The 24,912-nt window shown below is 39.7% G+C and overlaps 1 protein-coding gene across 2 annotated transcripts in view; it reads left to right on the forward strand.

Moving 5' to 3' along the window:
• Nucleotides 1–1,116: 1,116 nt before the first annotated feature.
• The window catches only part of LOC121859412 (metalloreductase STEAP4-like), a 31,487-nt gene continuing 7,691 nt past the window's right edge, over nt 1,117–24,912 (forward strand). Inside the window, exons 1-4 of one of the 2 annotated variants that reach the window (XM_042356207.1) lie at nt 1,117–1,222; nt 20,574–20,707; nt 20,934–21,179; nt 21,677–21,800. In XM_042356207.1, the coding sequence (XP_042212141.1) occupies nt 20,599–20,707; nt 20,934–21,179; nt 21,677–21,800 (479 nt within the window). In that variant the 5' untranslated portion in view covers nt 1,117–1,222; nt 20,574–20,598. Of the gene's footprint in view, nt 1,223–20,553; nt 20,708–20,933; nt 21,180–21,676; nt 21,801–24,912 lie in introns of those variants that run through there. The other variant, XM_042356206.1, reaches the window with a different exon arrangement.

Here is a 24,912-nt window from a genome sequence, read left to right on the forward strand (position 1 = left end):
AAGTAGCCATGCAATATTTGTGATAGTGTGCCTCAGCTGCATGCAAATCACTTATGGCGCCCTCAATGCGAATGTGAACATCCTGCGCCCACCATTAAATGGCACTACCATTTGGTTTGTGGAGAGCTGTACCTGAAACTACATGTGCGAATGGCATCCATTTTTAAATTAGCCTATAAAAACATTGCTCAAAGGTTAGAACACTTGGACTCACTTACTGAGACCCTATAGAGTAACAATCAAGGGGAAAAAACTATTACCAGCACCAAGGGGTTGACATATATTTCTGCTGGACTAACTGGTATGCTTCACAACATTCTGTATTTGGAAACAATAATTTCTTTAATGCCATAAGACACTTGACATTAAGAACTGTATAATCTGTTATAAGATACTTAACAGGCGAAATGTGAATGATGATTACTGATACTCATATTCGCGCCATTAGTACCGAGATTTTTTGGTACGATATATGAGTAATTATTGTTTAATTATTATTATTACAATTATTATTGCTATTAAACATGATTACTATATTTTATGCATTCCTTATCTTTACATTCATCCTTATTATAGTTAGTAGTCATAAGATCATTGCTGACTGCGTGATCATTTTATTTTTTTTATAATTTCGTTGGTTGTCTTCTTAACTTTGTTTTGTCATACAGGAATGCATCTTATTACAGTAATCAATAATACCAACACCAAGAGAATTGCACAGGAAAGTGCCCCGTGCAATCTTCTGATGATTTTAAGGTAATGTTTGAGAAGTTGTTTTGTTAAGTCCGTATAAAGTAGTGTTTTAGTCGAGTTCATTATTGAGTTATTAATGTATGCGAGAAGCTTTAAAACGAATATTGTTAGTTCAGTAATATAAATGTGTAATGTTTCACTATCGTAGGAGAGATAACCAGAATAATGAAACAATTCACCGCAGCCAATGTAGCTATCAAGCATAGAGGGTCACCACCACCAGCTTAGATAAAGGCGAGTCCTCGGTGGTCGAGGCTGGAATATAACTCTTATTGATATTCATCTCTTACTCTGAAAAAATTACTGTGAATCGGAATATCCCATCATCACCTATGAGTAATGCTTTTATAGTCCTAAGTCATCCTGACATAATAGTCAAAAGGACAGTTTGCTGCTGTAGGTAACCAGTGTCGACCTGGAGGCAGTGCTGGCAGGGGGTAACACTCTTCAGCGCCTCACCAACCAACAGGTAAGTGGAAGGTGTTTAAGACTGTTTATATTGGATGTTACTGGATGTTTTAGACTTTGTTTCACCTGTGTATATAGTATAATATTTATTTACTGTGTCAACCAATGAAATTAAATCGAATATGGAATAGGAATTCTTAGTTTTAATGGAAGATGGTACGTGTAAAGTCTTAGGCCAAGAGGTGGTCGTGGTGGTGGTGGTGGTGGTCAATGTGTTCTTTCTCAGAGTTCCTCAAGTTAACTCTACGCGCTCTGTCCTAACAACTGAGGTTTTCACTTATTGATTTTTGTTGAACATGACTTTTGATAATCGAATATTTGCTGGGTATTCTTGATTATATTTAGTTTCAACAAAGGAGAAATTCTGCCATCATTGTATTTCACTGTTATAGACAAAACCTGTACACAGTGGTAGGCAACCTGCAGCCAACGGGATTTGTATTGATCGTTGTCCTTGATTTCATAAATAACATATAAAATTGAATGCAATTGGCGCGGAAAACAGTAGTTGCCTATATAAAATTATAACTTTTTCATTATTAAGCTTTTCCACATTATGAATTACCTTCATTGCTACTCATACTATGCATATAATTTACTCTTTTTTTTTACATAATTAGACTAAGATTTAACTTATCCAACAGATTTATAAAAATATTCTTTAAATATGGTGAGTCACGCGACCAAGTTCCCGCAGCTTCATTGTGCTACAGGTTATCTTGTTCTATTTGCGATAAAATATTAAATATTTTACGTTTGCATTTGGGTTTTGGTCAGATTTTCAAATAAGCGGCCCACTGAGATGAGGGAGGATCACATATATGGCCCACTAACTAACTAAGGCTGTCCATCACTGAATTCTACAGCCCTCTCATCTAAACTATTTTAGATAGTTAAGACTTTTAAAATCTAATAGTTTCATCGAGGATTTTTATTCCTTCCCGTGTTGAGTTGTAATTCTTATATATTTGATTTTTTTTTTAATTATGAGAAAAGTGGGTCTCAAGGGCTCTTTATGGGTGGTGTGGATACATCACGCAGGTGTAGCAGTTAAAAATGAAATCTAGGTAAAAATGAAGTGTTTGCCCAACATATCGTACAGCACTCCCGGCAGAACGCTCTGAGATTCCGTGGTGAGCAGAGCTGGTGAGTGGCGACTGATAGTAGCATTATACTGTATTCGACTTCCATGCGTTTGGATGTATAATAATTCAATTAATTAATTGAGTTGATGGAAGTGAAAATGCAGTCAAGCCAGAAATATTATATTATATAGATAATAAAGGGAAATAAATACCAGTCCAGTGCATAAGTGCATAAGATAATAAACTCTAATAATACAATTGATTAATTTAGTTTTTAAAATTTAATTTACTGGTAAACATAATAGTCCATCAGTTTTTTTTTTTTTTTTAAAGTTAAGTAGTAAATTCGATGGAGTGCAGAATGAACCTGGTAGAGGTGTGGTTATATTAGTGAGGAATTCTCTTATAGACAATGTAAATTTCTTGAATGATCATTTGTATGATAAAGCGGTATGGTGCGACATCATTATGAAAATGAAAAATATACTACTTGGTGCTGTGTATAGGGCTCTTATTACAAGTCGTGAGAAGAATCTTTTATTGAATTACCTAACCAAGTTGTTTCCTTTCCTCGTGGATGTAATGTTAAATCTCCTTGTTTTGCTCTTAGTCTATATGTCTTCTCGTGGATGTTTGAACAATCCAAACGTATTGTGCTACATGTGTGGGTGCTTTGTTGTGTTTAAGTAGCGACAAGAAATAATTGCATCCGTAAAAAATACATATTTTACCTACTTTGGAGTGAAAATATGTGATTTAGATAAACCATGGGCGCCACAAAGTGTGTCGCACTTGTGTTGAAGGTTTAAGACTGTGGAAATATGGTAAGAAAAAAGTCATGCCATTTGGAGTCCATATGGTATGGCGGGAGCCTAAAAATCATGGTGAAAACTGTTTTTTTGCACTGTGAAGATAGAGGGATATAGTGCAAAAAAAATAAACAAGCACTCCATTATTCCAAAATTCCATCTGCCATGAGACCAGTGCCACATGGTCCTGAGGTTCCAGTCCCCATTCCGCCAGATGTATTGCAGTCCGTGTCATCAGCATCTGACCGTGATTCATCGTCAGAAAACGGAAGTGATGTTTATCAACCTGAAGATATTAGTGATGTACCGGTGGTGTTTACCCAGAGTGAACTTGACGATCTGGTTATGGATTTGAATTTAACAAAGGAGTTTGCTGAACTTTTAGGAACTAAGTTGAAATGAAAGAAGTTATTGAACAAAGGGACATATGTTTCATGGTATAGGCAACGTGAACAAGAACTAGTCCAATTTTTTTTCAGAGGAAGGCTCCTTGGTTTATTGTAATAATGTGTCTGCTTTAATTAACTATTTTGGCATTACCTATACAGCTACTGAATGGAGGTTGTTCATTGATTTTTCAAAAACAAGTCTCAAAGGAGTTTTACTTCATAGTGGAAATGAATATTCGTCAATTCCTTGACTCTGTTCATCTTAAGGAAACTTATGAAAATTTGCAGACACTTCTCGAGGAAGTTCATAATAAAGATCATGGTTGTTGGTTTGTGGAGAGTTCAAAGTCAAAGCTTTGCTGCTTGGTCAACAGAGTGGATACACGAAAATGCCATGTTTTTTGTGTGAGTGGGACAGCCGAGCAAGACGTGAACATTGGGACAAAAACACTGGCTACCTAGACAGGCTCTTATGCCAGGTTCCAAAAATATTCTACATGAACCATTGATTGACCCCAAGAAAGTGCTGCTGCCTCCTTTCGATATCAAATTAGGGTTAATGAACTAATTTGTAAATGCCCTAGATAAGGAAAGTGATTGTTTCAGGTACATATGCAAGGAATTTCCATGTCACATATGAAAATATCAAAGCTGTCATTTTCGTGGGCCCCCAAATCCGAAAGTTAATGTTGGATCACCAATTTGAAGAGTCGATAAACCAGTGTGAGAAAGAAGCATGGAATATTTTCAAGAATATTGTGTATATACTTTTAGGCAATATAAAAGATCTAAACTATCAAAACATTGTTGAAGTTATGTTGAATAACTTTACAAACATGGATTGCAATATGAGTGTAAAAGTGCATTTCTTACATTCCCATCTTGAGTATTTTCCTGAAAATTTACGTAGCTTATGTGAAGAGCAAGATGAAAGATTTCGCCAGGACATTAAGGAAATGGAAAAGAGGTATCAAGGAAGGTGGAATGTGAACATGGTGGCAGACTACTGCTGGATGCTGAAGAGAGATTGTGCCAGTGAAAAGAATCCCAGAAAATCGAGAAAAAAAGAAAGTTTCACCCATCCTAGAAGCCTAATATTATGTTCACACACATATTCATATACTGTATACCATTTATTTCTCTATTTGCAGACAAATAACCTTAATCACAATAAACTTTAGGTTTAGTTAACTTTAAAGCCCACTGAATTGTCTTATTTGTATTATCTTGTCATATTTGTATGTTGTATTTGTATAAGTATAAGTTATAATATCTTGTCTTATTGGTAATAAAGTGTGACGTGCTAGAGCAAAACAGTTTATTTTTTAAATCCCTGATAAAAACGAATCGGAATCACTCCTCAGTTTTAAAACATTCAACTTTTCTTAAAATGCAAACCGATGGAAAATCAATCATACACTTGGCCCATACATTATAAATAAGCACACCCACACCTTCCTTCCAGTCTGGTATATATGGGGTTCAAAATGCTCAAAATAGGGAGATCTAAATGTTTGTAACTTTCGGGCGCGCTATGTCCTAAAGTAAAATGTATATATACCTGAGGGTAACACTCGCAACATCCTGACCTTAAGGTAACACTCACTAAACTGTAATAATATAATATCATCCACACAACATCCTGACCTTAGGGTAACACTCCCTAAACTGTAATAAGATAATATGATCTAAGCAATACCAAACGTATAAGCACGTACGTGTCATAGGAAAATGCAAGTCCATCATCTAAGGCTAAGCAGAACTGACTTCAACTAAAACTGACTGGGGAGCAACGCCAACCGACCACTGTCCGCCGCTGTCCGAATGAGTCGTACGTCTGGCACTTCATTTTTACTTAACACTTCACTTTTAACTGCTATGCTGGTTCACGGGGAGACAAATGTGGCCTGCACTGTATTTTACCGCCTTTCACTCCTCTAACTACAGAATAAACCAATTTTACAGATGACTTACTGGCAAAATTTTCATTTCGTGTATATATATATATATATATATATATATATATATATATATATATATATATATATATATATATATATATATATATATATATATATATATATATATATATATATATATATATATATATATATAACCCCAATATTACCTTGTAATTCAATTGTGTAGGAACATTATAGAATCCAGTCTCATTAAACATACCAAATCTGTCAGCATGAATTTTAGTAATGGTATGTACAAACTGGATAATTTTGTGATTAAGAAGATTTGTAACCAGGTGAGAAGGTTGGGTCATCGTACCCTATGACCTGACTATGGACAGCTGCTGTGCTTAGAGATAGCATGGTCATTTTTTTTTATTATGAAAGATTATTAAGGGTCACTGCCTTATGACCGGAACATTGTGGACCCCTGCTGTCCCCTAGGGACTTGATCTCACTCTCCTCTACTGTATATATTTGCCTTCTCAAGTATTTCTCCTTGATTGTAACATTGATTGATTGAAACAATTTATTTAGCCAGAAAAATACAGATACAGAGTGGATAATAATAACAATATTAACATGGCTGAGTGAGTTGAGAACCTGAGCTCTCTTTGAGGCACCTGATATATACTTCCTAGACGCAGTATGCACAATTCTTGAAACAACTAATTACAGGTAAACCTACTAGAGGCATACATAATTCAGTATTAATAAACAGAAAAATATTATCAGAGATATCACAGTAGGGGAAGAACTAGGTAACAGTGATCACTGAGAAATCAGGTTCACCCTAAATTGGGAAAAAAACGAAAAACAATGACAATATGGTCAGAGTCCCAAACTTCGGTTGGCGGATTATCAGGGTTAAGAAGGCACTAGGTGAGGTCACCTGGGAACAGCCACACCAGTCCCCAGTAGGAAGGGGTGGGGTCATAGAGACACAACAATTGATCAGTGACTTTGCAATATATTCACTAGTATACTACATAAAAGCACAAGAACAAAATATACCATACAGAAAAAATTAGGTCAAATAAGAATGAGCCAAGGTGGATGACCAGAAAACTTAAAACATGACATAGGAATAAAGAAAGGAATATATAAGAAATTAAAGGGAGGGGAGGAGCAGCTCAGAAATAGGTATACAGTAATGAACTATCTAGGAATGTTAAGAAAAATGTAATGGAAAGCAAAGAGAGACTACGAAATCAGGATAGCAAGAGAATCCAAGGCGAATCCCAAGGGAATTTTCCAGGTATAAAAAACAAAGGTCAAGGACAAAGTTGGGCCTTTAAAGTCAGGGGGGGGAGAATTGATAAATGGTAGTGAAGAAATAAGCAAAGCATTGAACAGCTACTTCTTATCAGTTTTCACAGAAGAGATTTGAGATGAAATTCCAGAGGTAGAACTGATATTTAAGGGAAAGGAAGAAGAGAAATTAAATATCACTATCAGAAAAGAGGATGTTCTTAAGAAGATAAATAAACTAAAGAAAACAAAATCCCCAGGTTTGGATAAAATTTTCCCTAGAGTCTTGAAAGAGTGTAGGGAATAGATTAGCGGACCCCTCGTAAACTTATTTACAAAATCATTCGAGACTGGAGTTGTGCCAGACTTGTGGAAACAGGCAAATGTAGTACCCATATTCAAAAAGGGAGACAGAGCATCAGTGTCAAATTACCGGCCGATCAGTTTGACGTCAGTAGTGGTGAAATTTCTTGAATCAATTATAGCAGATAGCATCCGATCGCATCTAGAGAAAAGCAAATTAATCTACCACTCTCAACATGGGTTTACAAAGGAAATCTTGTCTAACAAATCTGCTAACGTGTTTTTAGGAAAGTTCGAGGTAGTAGATAATGACGAAAATTACGATGTTATTTACTTAGACTTTAGCAAAGCATTTGACAGAGTACTCACATCAGAGGCTTCTTGAGAAAAATTAAGGCTCATGGTATCGAGGGAAAGTTTTAAATTGATAAAATCATGGTCACTGATAGGTTCCAGAGGGTCAGCCGTGAGATGGTGTTAAATCTGAGTGGGGCCGTAACCAGTGGGGTTCCCTTAGGGTCAGGCATCAGGGCCCATTCTGTTCATAATCTACATAAACGATCTAGATACTGGGGTCAGCAGACATAAGCAAGTTTGCGGATGACACCAAAATAGGGCGGCAAATTAATTCAGGCAGGATGCAAAATGCAATACAGGAGGATCTAAATAAACTGCAGGGGTGGTCTGAAAAATGGCAAATGAAATTCAACACCAGCAAGTGCAGCGTACTTAATATTGGAAGAACAAATACTTATAATGTATACAGCCTTACCAACATCAACTTTGAAAAGTCGACTTGTGAAAGAGACCTAGGGGTACTTGTAAGCCCGGCCCTACGGCCTAGAAAACAGTGCGTTAATGTTCGAAATAAGGCAAACAGAGTATTGGGTTTTGTATCTAGAAGTGTAAGTAACAAGAGTGCAGAGGTCTTATTGCAACTATAACTTGCGCTAGTCAGGCCGCACCTCGATTATAAGGTTCAGTTCTGGTGCCCCTATTATAGAATAGATATAAATTCACTAGAGTCGGTGCAGCGAAGAATGACAAAAATTATTCCGGGACTTAGAAACCTTCCATATCATGATAGGTTAAAGAAACTTAACTTGCATTCCCTAGAAAGACGAAGAGTGTGGGGAGATATGATAGAAGTATTTAAGTGGGTGAAAGGAATCAATAAAGGGGATATAGATAAAGTTCTTATAATATCCGAGCAGGATAGGACTCAGAGCAAAGGATTCAAGTTGGATAAGTTTAGGTTTAGGAGGGAGATAGGAAGAAACTGGCTCACAAATCGGGTGGTGGACGAGTGGAACAAGCTTAGCAACTTTGTAGTAAGTGCGGGAACTCTGGAAAGTTTCAAAAGGAGGCTAGATAGATTCATGGATGATAAAGAGTGGTAGTAACTCTCGACAGGAGCTGCCATGCACAGGCCAACCGGCCTATTGCAGACTCCTTATTTTCTTATGTTCTTATGTACTATACATTTATCTAAAGGAAGTATTATGTAACATTTAGTATCATCTGGAATAGTAAAATAGCATGGTATTCTGACCTCACTAGGGGAAAGGTCACGGCAGGGTTAGCTCCGGAGGGATAATTATCAGATATGGCCAGTGCTATGTGCGGTCTTGGGTACGAGAGTTTGTTGACCAAACTGGAGTGGTCCATGGAAGAATTGGCAAAGGCCAAGGAAGAAATTGAGAGGGCTACGTTGGAGAACCTGAAATTAAAGGAAGAGCTGGCGAAGTTAAAAGGGGAGGCTGGACGAGTAAAGCCAGTGTCTGACGAAAACTCAAGCGAGTGGAAGGTTGTGAGTAGTGGGAAGACGAAGCTGGTGGTGAAGAAGTACACCAAGGATACGACAACAACGACAACAACAGCTAAGTGTACCAACCCGTTCAGTCCCTTGATAGATGAATTGGACGTTAGTACAGTCAGGGACAGGGATGACAAGGAAGGTGTAAAAACTTTAATTGTTGGTGACTCACAGGTAAAGTACATGGACAGGGCCTTTTGTGGTAAAAACAAAAATAGGATGAGGGTGTGTTTGCCAGGGGCTGGGGTGGGGGATATAGTTGACAGGATGGACAATATCTTGTCTGGTAATGGGAACAAACCCATTATCTGCCTCAGTGCAGGAGGCAATGATATTGGCCGGTGTAGGAGCGAGGAGCTTCTTGATAAGTTCAAGGCAGCTATAGATCGTATTAGGACTAAGGGAGGGATCCCTATCATATGCCGTGTCCTGCCTAGAAGGAGAGTTGGCAGTGACTGGTTGTCAAGGGCAGTTGGTGTCAACGACCGTCTTGACAGATATTGCAAATCAATATCAGTCCCATTCATTGACAACTGGGACAACTTCTATGGCAGAAGGGACCTTTATGCTAGGGATGGGGTGCACCTGTCTAAGGATGGAGTAGCAACCCTGGCTGGGGCTCTAGAGGGGGCAGTTCAAAAGATATCGAAGTCTTTAAACTGCTAGGAGAACATATGAGCACGGGGGTGGAGGAGACTGCAGTGGGAGCGGGCAAACAAAGTGAAAGATTACAGGGAAATAGTGTTAGGAATGATGACAAAACTAAATTAGACAGGGAGTTTAAAACTAAACTCGGTAAGGGGAGGACTCAGAACACGACTAACTTAAATATATACTACGCGAACAGTAGAAGTATGAGAAACAAAATAGATGATATTAGGGCCTTGGTATGTACCGAAAAAAATCGATATAATTGCATTCACTGAAACATGGATCAACCTAGACACAGTGAGTTACCAGTCGAATACCAAATTGCGGGTTACAAACTGTTCCATACCGATAGGCAGACCAGGAAAGGAGGCGGAGTAGCAATCTATGTAAGGGATAATCTGAAGTGTGAAATAAATAAGGAAATAAAAACTGAGCGGAATACAGAAGCAATTTGGATAGAATTAATCGACAGTAGGGAAAAATTAATCACAGGAGTAATATATAGACCTCCCAATCTTGATAGAGTCAAAGAGCGACTTATCTGGGATGAAATGCGCAGGGCTTCCATACACAACAAAGTCTGTATAGTAGGCGACTTTCACCTTGGCCAAATAGATTGGACTGACCTTACAGGTAACTCAGAATCAGAGGATTTTCTCGAGACTATCCAGGACTGTTTTCTAAGTCAACATATAACTGAACCCACACGGGGTAATAATATACTCGATTTAATTCTGTCAAACAGAGAAAACCTCATTAGCAGGGTCGAGGTAGGGAACGAATTTGCAAACAGAGATCACAAAGAAATTAGATTCCAGTTAGACTTTCAGGGCAGACGTAAGGAAAATTCCACTAAAGTACCAGATTTCAGAAGGGCGAACTTTGACAGTTTAAAGAGGCAGCTGAGAGAGGGGGTGTCGCGCTTGGCCGTGAACCTGTCAGATGACACCGACCTGATAACGAGATCTGAGATTGCCGAGTTCCACAACAATTTAAATAGTGAGTTACTTAATGCACAAAAGCAGAACATACCATACAAAAAACTCAGATCAGACAACAATGACCCTAAATGGATTAATAATTATTTAAGGAACATCATTGGCCAAAGGAAGGCTATAGGTAGAAGGATAAATCGTGGCGAAATTCACCTCCGGGACTATTATAGGGTATTGGTGAGTAGGGTTAAAACCGAGATAAGGAAAGCAAAGAGGAATAATGAGGTAAGGATAGCAAGGGAGGCAAAGACAAACCCCAAAGGATTCTACCAAATGTATCAAACTAAAACACGAGAAAAGATTGGACCAATACGGTCAGACACCGGCGAGCTCACTGATAACGACAGAGAAATGAGCAATAATTTGAATAAATATTTTTCAACAGTTTTCACCATCGAAAATTTAAACATGATACCCGAGGCACCGACTCTATTCAGAGATAGTGAAGAAAACAAATTAAGCGAGATAGTAGTGACTAGTAACGATGTTAGTAAGCAAATAGACAAACTAAAGCCCTAATACTAAGTCACCTGGTCCCCGATGAGATATTTGCCCAGAGTAATAAAAGGAATGTAAGGAAGGCTTGCATGTAACAAAAAGTTGTTTAACATGTCCTTAAAAACAGGTGTAGTACCAGAATCCTGGAGGATAGCGAATGTAATACCGATTTTCAAAAAGGGGGATAGATCACTATCCTCTAACTACCGCCCAATCAGTCTAACATCAATAGTAGGCAAATTACTGGAAGCAATCATTTCAAACTCTATTCGAAATCACCTGGAGAAGCACCGATTGATCAATGATTCCCAGCATGGCTTCACAAGCAGACGTTCTTGCCTAACTAATCTATTAACATTCTTTTCATCAGTTTTCGAATCGGTGGACGAGGGGCACAATTATGATGTGGTATATCTCGACTTTAGCAAAGCCTTCGACAGAGTCCCCCACGAAAGACTAATTAGAAAGGTAGAAGCTCGTGGCATCAAAGGTGACATCCTTAAATGGATTAGGGAGTGGTTACAGGACAGGAAACAGCGAGTGAGCATTAATGGCACTAAGTCCCATTGGAGCAACGTCACAAGTGGAGTTCCCCAAGGCTCAGTACTTGGACCATTATTATTTATTATATACATAAACGACATAGATATCGGCATAGACAACAACATAAGTAAATTTGCTGATGACACTAAAATAGGACGTGTTATTAAATCTGACGAGGACTCCGCAAAACTACAGGAAGATCTAAACAAATTTTTCGAATGGTCTGAAAAATGGCAGATGAAATTCAACGTGGACAAATGTAAACTACTCGGTATAGGAGATGTAAACAGCGAAACCAGATGCAGATGAACAACGATGCCATAGAAATCCGACTGCGAGAGAGATTCAGGAGTAATGATAAGTAGGAACCTTAAGCCAAGTAAACAATGTGTTTTGCTCATAACAAAGGCTAATAAAGTACTTGGGTTCATACAAAGGAGTGTTGGTTACAAGACTAGCGAGGTCATCCTAAAACTGTATCTTGCTCTTGTGAGACCACACCTGGATTATGCAGTTCAGTTCTGGTCACCGTATTACAGAATGGATATAGAATCCTTGGAAAGAATTCAGAGGAGAATGACAAGACTAATCCCGGGCATTAGGAACCTTGAGTATAGAGACAGGTTAAAGCATCTTAATTTGCACTCCTCGAGAGACGTAGAGCGAGGGGCGACCTGATGGGGGTGTATAAGTGGAGGCAGGGCTAAACAAAGAGGACATTACAAAGGTACTCCAGAAGCTACTATGCAACCAGGGCGAACTCGTAACAATGGTTTTAAATTAGACAAATTTAGATTTAGGCGTGAAATAGGTAAACACTGGTTTGGAAACAGAGTAGTGGATGAATGGAACAAGTTACCAAATATCATCGTGCTCGAATCGTGAATAGCTAAACATAGGTTGGATGCTTTATCATGGTAATAGGGGTTGGGTGTAAAGGGACTGCCCAGTATAGATAATAGGCCACTGCAGTTCCTCCATTCTTACGTTCTTAAGTACATCTCATAGTGTTACCACGGTTATCACTTCAATATTTATTTATTTTATTATTTATTATTTTTATTTATAATTATTTTTTTATTTATTTATACATACATATACACATACAGTATATACACACACACATATATATATATATATATATATATATATATATATATATATATATATATATATATATATATATATATATATATATATATATATATATATATATATATATATATATATATATATATATATATATATATATATATATATATATATATATATGTGTATATATATATATATATATATATATATATATATATATATATGTGTATATATATATATATATATATATATATATATATATATGTGTATATATATATATATATATGCTAGTAACCACAAGGAAAGAAGAAAACACGAAGTTCCCAAGCGCTTTCGTGTAATTCACATCTTCAGGGGTGAGTACAGACTGGAGAGAGAAATACAAACCAAGGTGTACATATACAGAGGAGGGTGAGACCAGGTCCACAATGGTCAGGTATTAGGTAATGACCCTACTAATCTTTAAATAGCACACAATGGTTGGTGGTCAGGTCAGATGGTCAGGTGACCCGGCCTTCTCACCTGGTCACAAATCTTCTTAATTTCAAAATTGTCCAGATTGTACATGCCGTTACTCAAATTCATGTTGAATGCTTCTGTTTGTTTAATAAGACTAGATTCTATGATGTTCCTACTATCAATTGAATTACATGGTAATATTAAGGAGGCATTATCCCAGTCAATGCAATGCTCGTTATCCTCAAATGAGCAAACAGGCATTGGTTCACAACTAATCCTAACTTACTGTATTTTGTGTTGTTTAATTCTAGTTAAGATCTTTACCTGTCTGGCCTTGTGATTTATCATATACCTAGATCACGCACCTACAGTGATTTACTTGCATATATACTGTATATATATATATATATATATATATATATATATATATATATATATATATATATATATATATATATATATATATATATATATATATATATATATATATATATATATATATATATATATATATATATACATATACACACACACATACCTTACCCAGTCTTGACCTCACTCTCCTCCCAGCTTACTTACCTTCCCCCTCCCCCCCTCCCAGTGTTCAACCATATGAAATCGCCAACAAACTCCTGAAATTTAAATCCAAACGCTCCACGACCTTAATTGACCTCCCAATCAAAATATACAAGGAGTTTGCAGTCGAACTTGCCACCCCCTCTGTTCTATTATTTATGCATCCCTCAGACAAAGCAAATGCCCTAATGAGTGGAAAACCGCATTTGTCACCCCCTTCCCCAAGGTCACCACCCCACAGTCCCCTAACGACCTCAAGCCAGTTGCCATTACCCCCATACCCAGTCTACTTTGTGAGGACTTTGTTTTTGAGTGGGCATTTGCCAGTATCTATCAGTCAATTGATCCACAGCAATTTGGCAATATGAGCACCTCCTCTACATCACACTGCTTGGTGAGTTTTCTGGATTTTCTGCACAAAAGCTTGCAGAAACGTAAGACATCACTATCCGTTGCCCTTGTGAACTGCAGGAAGGCCTTTGACCTTGTTGATCACTACACTGTTATCAACAAGGCTATTGCACTAGGGCTGCCCACCAACCTGGTCTCATGGCTCACTGATTTCTTGAGTGGACGTCGCCAGGCAGTGAGGTATCAGAGCTTTGGTCTCTACATTCCAACACCTCACCTGCGGTGTTCCCCAGGGGACCAAGATGGGACCACTGTGCTTCCTCATCCTCATCAACGACACTCTATCCGACACTCCTCACAGGTGGAAGTATGTGGATGACTGCATTGTAGGGGTTTCAGTGGACAACACCGCACCAGATTACTCATCACTACAAGGCACCCTGGACAGGCTACAGGCATGAACTACGGAGAACAAGGTCACCATCAACCACACCAAAACCGTAGTCATGCACATCAATACCGCCACCACTCCAGTGCAAGCCCCAGCAGTCACAGTGGGTGCCCATCCTCTCCAGCTGGTGCAATCTGCCAAACTCCTGGGTGTAACTATAGGCAACAAACTTGACTGGAAGGCCCATGTAAATAACACAGTCAAGGCAGCCTCGTACCGTCTCTACATGCTACGACGACTTAGGTCACTTGGGACACCCACGCCAGAGCTGAGGACCATCTACAATGCCTTTATTCTCCCCAAACTAATGTATGTGTCACCAGCCTGGTCGTCTTCTTTCAACTCCACCCAACAACGTCAGCTAGAGAAGGTACAGAAAAGGGCCTGCAGAATCATGCTTGGCGCAGAATACTCGGGCTACACCAACGCTCTCTCCACCCTGGAAATGCCATCCCTCAGTGACCTCCACCACCAAGCACTGGAAAGGTTTGGCAGTGGACTACTGCACCACCCTCGTCATTGCCACCTCCTGCCACCTGCAGCCCCCCACCCAACTCGCGCAGTCCGCCATTACAAAAAAAATCAGCCCATAAGAGCCCGCACCTATAGATATAAGAACGGCACCATCCCATCTATTGTTAAAATAATAAACAACTCCTAATTTATGTACTGTACAGCCCTGCAAATGTATTCAATGCATATTATATCATTATGTCTAAATCAAATGTAAGTCTGTATATTTTCAGCCACGGGCTGCAACTCTATTAATAAACCGTTTATTATTATTATTATTATTATTATACATACACATACACATATACATATAAATTAGAGTGGAATTCAAAAACATAAGTATAATGGGGAGCAGTACAACCTGGGTTGTACAGTAATAAGGTTGAACAAGAGGACAGAGCTTTGAGGATTATGTCTAGTTGGCAATTATGTTTATTGCAATGGTAATTACTTATTTATTTACATGATAATTTCCGATAAAATGGATTTGATGGTACAATAAAAGCAGGTACTGTAAATATAGTAAGTGTCACAAGAAATATTAATACTTAGACAATAGATATTTTTTAAGAGATGATTTAAAGGAAGGGAGTGTAGTCTTTGCTCGGATGGGTGGGGGTAAGTTGTTCCACACCTTCACACCATGATATTTTATGGAGGTCTGGGACTGAGAGGAGCGCATGGGGGGTGGTCTTAGTAGCTCTGGGTGCCTTAAGTTGTATCTCTGATTATTCCAGAACTGGAAGTAATTATTGTCAAGCAAGTGATTGATAGATTTGTAAACAAAGAGGGCACAGCAGTAAGTGTTAATATCCTCGAATTTTAAAAATTTCAATATAGCATATTTTTCGTTTGTATGATCTGTTTTTTCAAGTAGGTCATTGTCCGTACAACTCTCTTTTGTGCAGTAACCAGAGATTGTGTTTTTGAAGAGCCAGAGACCCCCCATAGTGTGTGACAGTGTATCAGGTGTTGGTAAACAAGATCATGACAGATTTCTTTCATTGCTGTGAGAGTAAGTGACTGTCGAGTGTGATACATGATACCGCACTGTTTATTGACTTTACTGTGAATGGCTTGTATGTGGTTTCTCCAGTTAAGTTTCTCATCAACAATAACTCCGAGGAATTTAGTATTTTGTTCTCATTTGAGGACTATATTACCAAGGTACAGGGGGTTCAAGTCTGGAGGTAAATTTTTTATTCCGTGAAAGATCGTGTAGTGGGTTTTCTCAAGGTTTAAGGTCAGTTTATTACTTATTACCCAGGTCCCGACTTTAGTTAATTCAGTGTTCATAGTTCTCATCAAGGAATGGAGGTCTGAGTTGCTGGCATAGAGATTACTATCGTCTGCAAATAAGTTGTATTTTATGAGTGAGCTGGCGTGGACTATGTCGTTTATGTACAACAAAAACAGTACTGGACCGAGAATTGAACCTTGGGGGACTCCATACAAGATTGGCGAGGAGTCAGATTGGTGGTTATTATAACAGACAAACTGCATCCTGCTGGACAGATATGAGGTAAACCAATTGTGGGATAGGCCCCTAACGCCGTAATGTTCAAGCTTTGAAAGGAGGATGGTATGGTCGACAGTATCGAAGGCTTTACAGAGGTCCAAGAATATACCAACTGTGAACTGACTGTTATCAAAGGAATTTAAGATGTCATTAGTAAAGGTATAGCAGAGCACTCTCAGTCGACCTTCTTGCTCTAAATCCAAACTGGGAGTCTGTAAAGATGTTATTGGCATTGCAGAAGGAATTTAGTCTATTACATGCTAGCTTTTCCAGTATCTTACTCAAGGCTGGGAGGACTGACATGGAGCGGTAATTCTTAAAGAGACCTTTGTCCCCAGATTTTTTTATATGCCTGGTGGACTTTAGCAATTTTCAGTTTATCAGGAAAGACACCACTAGTGAAGGAGGAGTTACAAATGTGGAGGAGAACAGGTAGTAATAAGTGGGCCACTTTCTTAATGATGCTCATTGGTATATTGTCTTCGCCTGCTGCTGCATCTTTGGACATTTTTATGATGGCCAGTAATTCATCTGCTGTGACAGAGGATAAGAATAGTTCATTTTGCTGTCTGTTTTGTAGGTAGGCTGTAAATTCCTTATGGTGATCAGGGATGCTCTCTGCAAGATTGAAGTGGTTGGCAATGAGGGAGGGTTCCGTTATAACTGAGTCGTTTATCATAAAAGCTGAGTGGGGGGCCGAAGGCTGAGTGTTCCTGTTCTGAATAGAATTTATGACATTCCAGGTTTTCTTACTGTCGCCTGATGCTGACTGGAGCTTATTTGTATAATAGTTACGTCTGGCATTTCTAACTGCTTGTGTTACTCTATTTCTGATACTTCGGTAAGCATCACCGAAAGTTATGGGTCTTTTTGCAAATTTCCTTTGGAGTTTGTGTTTTTCCTTTATCATTATCTTAATTTCGCTTGTGATATAGGGTTTGGAAATGGATACAGTTTTCACTGACTTAGTCTTAAGCGGGAAGCATTTATCAAAGCAAGCATTGAAGATGCAAGAGAAGTTGCAGCTGTTCACGTTAGGGTTGTTGGAGGCATAGACAAGATCCCAGTTAGCATTCATTAGGTTGTTTTAAAAAAGGAGCATGTTGTCGGTGCAGTAGTCTCTGTATTGAATTGAGACTCTACTAGACCTTTCAGGTCTTGTGGCTGTTTTATACATGGCAAAAGCTGGGAAGTGCTCTGAGATATTGTTATAAATAATTCCACTTGCTAGGTTGTTAGAAGTGTTGCAAGTCCAGATATGATCTATCACAGTGGCAGAGGTAGCAGTTACTCTAGTGGGTTTGGTTATAGTGTTGAAGAAGAGTTTAGAATGACAGGTAGCAAGAAGGTCTAATACTGAGGCGTCGGTTTCTGCTTTTAATAGATCAAGGTTGAAATCTCCTGTGATGTAGCAGTCTTTCCTCTCTGAACTTATGATAGAGATAAACTCCGAAAATTTATCAAGAAAATTCCTTACATTAGTGTGGGGTCTTCTGTAGATTATCCCTACTAGGATATTTCGTGTGTCGTTACGTAATTCAATGAAAACACTCTCCATGAACTCGTCCTGAACCTTTAAATCATCTCTTACAGAAGTGTTATACTTGATATCAACAAATAGGGCGACACCACCACTGTGTCGTGACGTGTTGACGCAGTGTCTATTCTAATTAGGAATGTTATACAAATGGTCACTATCGTTAGTGAGTTTGGTCTCACAGAATCCAAGTACATCAAATTTGTGGGCAATAAAAGGTAAACACTGATCTAAAAAGGTATCTAGATGAAGGGGAATACTGCTGATGTTATGGCTAATCAAGGAGAAGGAATGAGGTAGTAGGAGACTAGAACTAAACTCGGGAGAGTCAGGAAAGTAGTAGTTACAGTTTGGGTTGGTGTGACCCAATGAGTTTTGTAGAAAGGTATCAGGATCGATATGAGGGAGTATAATAATAATAATAATAATAACAATTAACGGTTTATTGAAAGAGCTTGGCAGCCAGAAGGCTGAAAATATACAGTTACATATTTGGGGAATGGGTTTCGAATTACAAATAATATACAAGTAACATACGTGACACAAATAAGACATATAATAACTAGATGGGGAAAAGCTCAAACTACAGTCCATTTCAACATAGTGACAGTGCAAGGAGTAGTGTTTACTGGGAGTGAATACACTGGTTTATTACAAGTTATTGATAATTTTTACAATGGTTGGGACTGGGCTGTTCTTATAGCGATCAGTTCGTGCACGTATGGGCTGGATGCGGTTGTGGTGTCGAACAGCAATTCTCGGACTAGGGATCTCAGGTGGTAGTAGGAGCCGGTGTCGAGGATGGTGTAGAAGCTTCTTACCAAATTTGCAGATGAGGTCGTGGTGATGGTCAGTGAGAGTCGACACCATGGGTAAATGGGGTGTAACACTTACGATCTAGCACATCTAAGGGAATGACACTAATATCATTATTGTGGGGACATTGATACTGATTAAGGAACAGTAAAAACTCAGGGTCACTGAGGTGTGAAAAAGGAAGATCTGAGAACATTATAACAGTGGGGGGGTAACGTACTCACAAGTGCTACAACCAACAGAATTAGGATGACTGTTGAGTGGAGTGGGAGGTGCGCCTGTCTCTCGGGTTTGAGGGTTGCTGGTTTCCACCACAGAGGGTAGACGTGCAGTACTTGAGTTGACCGACAGGGGGGGAACTCCGCAGGTGATAGCGACAGTGGCTGGTTCCCCTTCGATAGGGAGGGGGTTCTCGAGGGTTGATTTTTATATTGCCGCTTACAGCGGCTATTTTATTGTGCACCCCACACTCAGAGGGGCTTGGGGGGGTTGGTACAGCGGGTGGGTGAGTGGGCGGGTGTCTACTTGCCCAACCCCTACAACAAGAGTTTTATGATTGAACGTCACGTGTTTACCTTGTTTCCTGGCTTCTTTAAACTGGTCCATTTGCTGTAATCGGGCTTTAGTCGTACCTGGACAGAGATCTTCGTTGACGAAGATTGTGGTGCCTTTCAGTTTACTGCGTTGATAAAACACTTTGTCACGGTCAGAGGGGGATGAGAATTTTGTTATGATGTCGCGGGGGCGGGAGGAGTTGGGTTTTCCGACGCGTTGAACACGGAAGTTTAAATTGTTCATTTAGCAGGAGTGAAATTTTGCGTTGGGATGACTCCCAGTTCTCGTGGATGTCTTCAGGGATACCGGCAATCCTGAGGTAGTTTTGCCGCCTTATGTCATCCACATATTCCACCTGGTCTGCTGCTGTCGTTAGTTCCGTTTTGAGCTTGTAATTCTTCTCACTTAGCTGTTGAACTTGGGTCTTGAGTGTTCAGTTCTCCTTAGCTTCAACGTTCAACATTGCTTGTAAGTCACTTATTTCCCCTTGCGAGAATTCCAAGCTTCTTTTAATCTCACTTAGCTGGTCAGCCTCTTCTAGCTTCTTGATGGCCTCCTTATTCATTTGTTGTATGATGTCCTGTATGAGAGTCCGTTGGACTTTATCACATCAGTCAGCTGTTGTTTCGTGAAATTGGAACTTTTGACACTAGCAGCCAAGTTAGACATATTGGAGCTAGTAAGGGCTGAATAGCTGGCAGTGTGGAGACGGCTGAGTTGTGGTCAGCTGGGTGGCCTGGTGGGACGGGGGGGAGTGTGTGGACGGTGGGGGTGGACAGGGCTCAGATTACAAGCCCTGGCACTGAGGGGAGTTTGGTGGGCCTACAGCTCACGTGGTAGTCACTGATTCACCATTAAATTGACAAATATATCTACTTAGGGGGATCACAGATAGATATTGTACTGGTCACGACACTCACTAGTCACTCACGAATCAGATTTCCTAGAAATCAGACTGGGTACTCCTGGAAAGACCCTGTTTTTCGACGAAAAACACGGAGCTCCCACACACATGTCCCACCGCCTAGTCTGTACTGATGTACTCACCCCTTAAGATGTGAAGTACACGAAAGCGCTCGGGAACTTCGTGTTTTCTTGTTTTCTGTGGTTATCAGCATATATATATATATATATAATTTTTTTTTTACAATGTCCGTTTGAGCCCATGGCGTCTTCACTCAGAATTACCAGAAAACAGCGCCAAGAGATGGACAAGACGGAGCTATTTAACGACGCGGAGGGGATGGACGTCGTTGGTCCAACAACTCCAGTGCCGCTCGATTTGGGTGACGTCATACTGAAGCTACATCCTGGAGGTCAGCCTCACTCAGTGGTATTATATGTCTATTTTCTTATACTATAATGATGTTAGATTCTCGTGCTTCCGTTCCACCGTATATATGTATGTATGCCTTAACCCATATACAGGAGTGCATGTATATAATTATATGGTGTCATCCCACTTGGACGATTCCCAGTTGGATGATCGTCTATTTCATGCGATTTTTATACAGTACTGTATTGTAATTCTTTCCTCCCCAGATGGTGTTCCTCCCCCAGATGGTGTAACAACCGGTACCTCAGGTGTAAGCGAGCGGCCAAGTACCTCTGGCTGGAGTGAGACGGAGCCGTACATCCTCGGCCTTGGGTCTGACCAGGAAACCAATCCTCGATTCAGTGTTGGCACCAGTGGGATGGTCACTCCTGGCACTGCCTTCCCCCCCTTTGATCCAAGGTTCTCCTTCACCTCGACCCTCGGTACCATCGAGGACTACAACTTGCCCATAGGTGAGACTCCTGCCTGTGGAGCATAACATGGGAAGTGACAGATCTTGTGCTGCTGAGGTTGTTGTCAAAATTCCCCAAAAGTGGTTCATGAAGTACTGGAATTATTGCAGGAATATCTGAGATTGTTTTTTATGTTAACACGGAATTAAACCTCCATGACTGAGATTAAGGCAGTAGAGTATTAGGATAAAATGATATTGCTAAAACAGGTAAGAAAATACTTGAACTGAGAATAAATTGTGATTAGAATTTCTTTCATGTAGCAAAATACTTGAATTAAACCATTACGATTGACAATAACAATAAACTAATAATATGAACATTATTTCACTATAGGAACTACAGCCCAGTGATAAAGGCTTCTCCACCAGAGAGAGACGGGATCATAAGAGGCACCCAACCCTTGAGAATGCCATATTGCGGAGATATAATAATATCCATAATAGACTTATCCCAAAGAGACCTTGAGCCACTTATAGTGCCATCTCTCCCGGCAGATAAGGACAGGAAGAAGCGGGTGGTGGTCCTGGGCAGCGGGGACTTCGGGCTGGCGCTCATCACCCGTCTTGTACATGCTAACTACAGCGTCGTCGTCGCCAGCAGGAACCCTAATAGAACCAGGTACTGTAGGGTTGGATATATATATATATATATATATATATATATATATATATATATATATATATATATATATATATATATATATATATATATATATATATATATATATATATATATATATATATATATATATATGTATGCAAGTAAATCACTGTAAGTGCGCGTGATCCAAGTAAATGCTGATAACCACAAGAAAACACGCAGTTCCCAAACGCTGTGTGTGTGTATAGTATGTGTGTATGGTCCAGTGGCCAGACATAGGTTGAACAGGTGAGGCGATAATTTAATAAAGGTAAGCTGGAGAGTTGCAGCTGGGCACCGCGGACAAAACCAGGATAACCAGTAAATCTCCTTATGAAAATTTGATGTTAATGATATTGCTATTGAAAATGATATTGATTACTTTAACGATGTAAGTGTAAGAAAACCCTCTTTTTAGTCAGTTGTGCATTGCCATTTCAGCATTACCAATAATATCTTAATAAAAGGATAAACGAAAATTGCACAATTTATATTTCAACAAAGTAATATTGATAACTAATAAATCATTTAAAACTGGTGTTGGGAGTTATATCACAATTAGAGTGGTGATTAATGCGATGTGTTTGTGGTGAGTGTGATGGTGTTTCTCTGCGTGGTGAGTGTGGTGATGGTGCTTCTGTGTGTGGTGAGTGTGATGATGGTGCTTCTCTGTGTGGTGAGTGTGATGATGGTGCTTCTCTGTGTGGTGAGTGTGATGATGGTGCTTCTGTGTGGTGACTGTGATAATGGTGCTTCTGTGTGTGGTGAGTGTAATGATGGTGCTTCTGTGTGGTGAGTGTGATGATGGTACTTCTGTGTGATGAGTGTGATGATGGTGCGTCTCTGTGTGGTGAGTATGATGACGGTGCTTTTCTGTGTGGTGAGTGTGATAATGGTGCTTCTGTGTGTGGTGAGTGTAATGATGGCTTCTGTGTGGTGAGTGTGATGATGGTACTTCTGTGATGAGTGTGATGATGGTGCTTCTCTGTGTGGTGAGTATGATGACGGTGCTTTTCTGTGTGGTGAGTGTGATGATGGCACTTCTGTGTGGTGAGTGTGATGATGGCGCTTCTCAGTGTGGAGTGTGATGATGTTGCTTCTGTGTGGTGAGTGTGATGATGGTGCTTCTTTCTGTGGTGAGTGTGTTGATGGCGCTTCTCTGTGTGGTGAGTGTGATGACGGTGCTTATATGGTGAGTGTGATGATGGTGCTTCTCTGTGTGGTGAGTGCGATGATAGTGCTTTTATGTGTGATGAGTGTGATGATGGTGCTTCTCTGTGTGGCGAATGTGGTGATGGCGCTTCTCTGTGTGGTGAGTGTGATGATAGTGCTTCTCTGTGTGGTGAGTGTGAAAATGTGATGGCGCTTTTCTGTGTGGTGAGTGTGATGATGGTGTTTCTCTTTATGGCTGAGTGTGATGATGGTGCTTCTAAGATGGTGCTTCTAAGTGTGGTGAGTGTGATGATGGTGCTTCTCTGTGTGGTGAGTGTGATGATAGAGCTTCTCTGTGTGGTGAGTGCGATGATGGTACTTCTCTGTGTGGTGAGTGTGATGATAGTGCTTCTCTGTGTGGTGAGTGCGATGATGGTACTTCTCTGTGTGGTGAGTGTGATGATAGTGCTTCTCTGTGTGAAGAATGTGATTTTGGTGCTACTGTGTGATGAGTGTGTTGATGGTGCTTCTGTGTGGAGAGTGTGATGATGGCGCTTCTCTGCGTGGTGAGTGTGATTATGGTGCTTCTGTGTGGTGAGTGTGATGATGGTACTTCTGTGTGGTGAGTGTGATGATGGTGCTTCTCTTTGAAATATCTTATGTCTTATGGAGTCTATATATCACATATATTTTTGTATAACGATATTATCAATAACTAATTTCAAGAGTTTTAAGACATTATATTTCAAACTGAGGATGAAAAATGTGGATACTGTGTGATTCACTTCATGAAATTCTCTTATTATTTCCTTCCTGGCCATAGAATAATGATGAACCACAGCTGTATATGACCAGTTATACTGTAATGTAACCACGTCATGACAGGATAGACACTACCTCCTCCCCTATTTCCCCACCCCTGTGTGTGTGTGTGTGCGTGTGTGTGTGTGCACTAAATAGGGATAAAGGCATAATCTTTGTTTCATTTTATGACAATGTAAATTAATTTTATATGAAAGTATTGTCATTGTTTCATGTTAGACGTCTTTTACAATCATAAGATATTCAAATTATACCTAAACAGGTTAGGTTAGGTTACGCTAGGTTTTGTATGAAGCTATTCATTTATATGTATTATGACAAGTACAATAGTAATAGGTGTTAAATTCAATACAAAGTGTACGAAAACACAAGGAAAAATCACATAAATATTGGATTGTCGGCCTTAAGACATGGTGCCGATATTAGAACATTCCGTCCTTACTGTAAGGCTGCTTTAATTCTCTGACGCTGTTGTACCCAACCGACTTAGATGTTCCCACGGGTGTAGAGGTGAACCAATAGCCTCCAGGCTGTTGGCACGCCGAACAACATGGGTGATCATGAAAATTTTTATCGTTTTTATAGGCCAAAATATTGTTAGTTCCGAAATATTGCTAGCATCTATTGGCAGGGCAGCCCCAGAACCTTCAGGAACTCCACCGAGTGGGTCCTATAGGCCACCCTTCTGGCCAATCTCCTTAGGTAGCGACGGCAGCTGAGGGTCTTCAAGACTCACCAAGAGGGCCAGAACAGCCACCCGTTCACTCCCAAGGTGTGATGCTAGCGGAGGTCTCGCTGGACCCCTGTGTAATGTTGAGACTTTTCCTCTATTTCTCTCTAAGACTGAGAGAGGGAACACTGGCTGGTAACTTATTGCCACATTCTTCACATGCTGGTATAAACAATATTATGATTATTTACCACTACTTAGAGGTGTGATGTTCATGTTCATATTTTTATACTTATAGAGAGGAAGCAAATTAGGTGATGATCTTCACGGCCAGCAGGAGTAGTACTGACAGCCAAACGATGTGTTTAGAGAACTTTGACTGTTAACATTAAGCATGAAACTTGGTCTGCTTCTGCACTATGGCCCTGACAACATTATGTAGTGTGG

The sequence above is a fragment of the Homarus americanus genome, unplaced genomic scaffold (assembly GCF_018991925.1).
Source record: "Homarus americanus isolate GMGI-L3 unplaced genomic scaffold, GMGI_Hamer_2.0 scaffold7626, whole genome shotgun sequence".
Lineage (NCBI taxonomy): Eukaryota > Metazoa > Arthropoda > Malacostraca > Decapoda > Nephropidae > Homarus > Homarus americanus.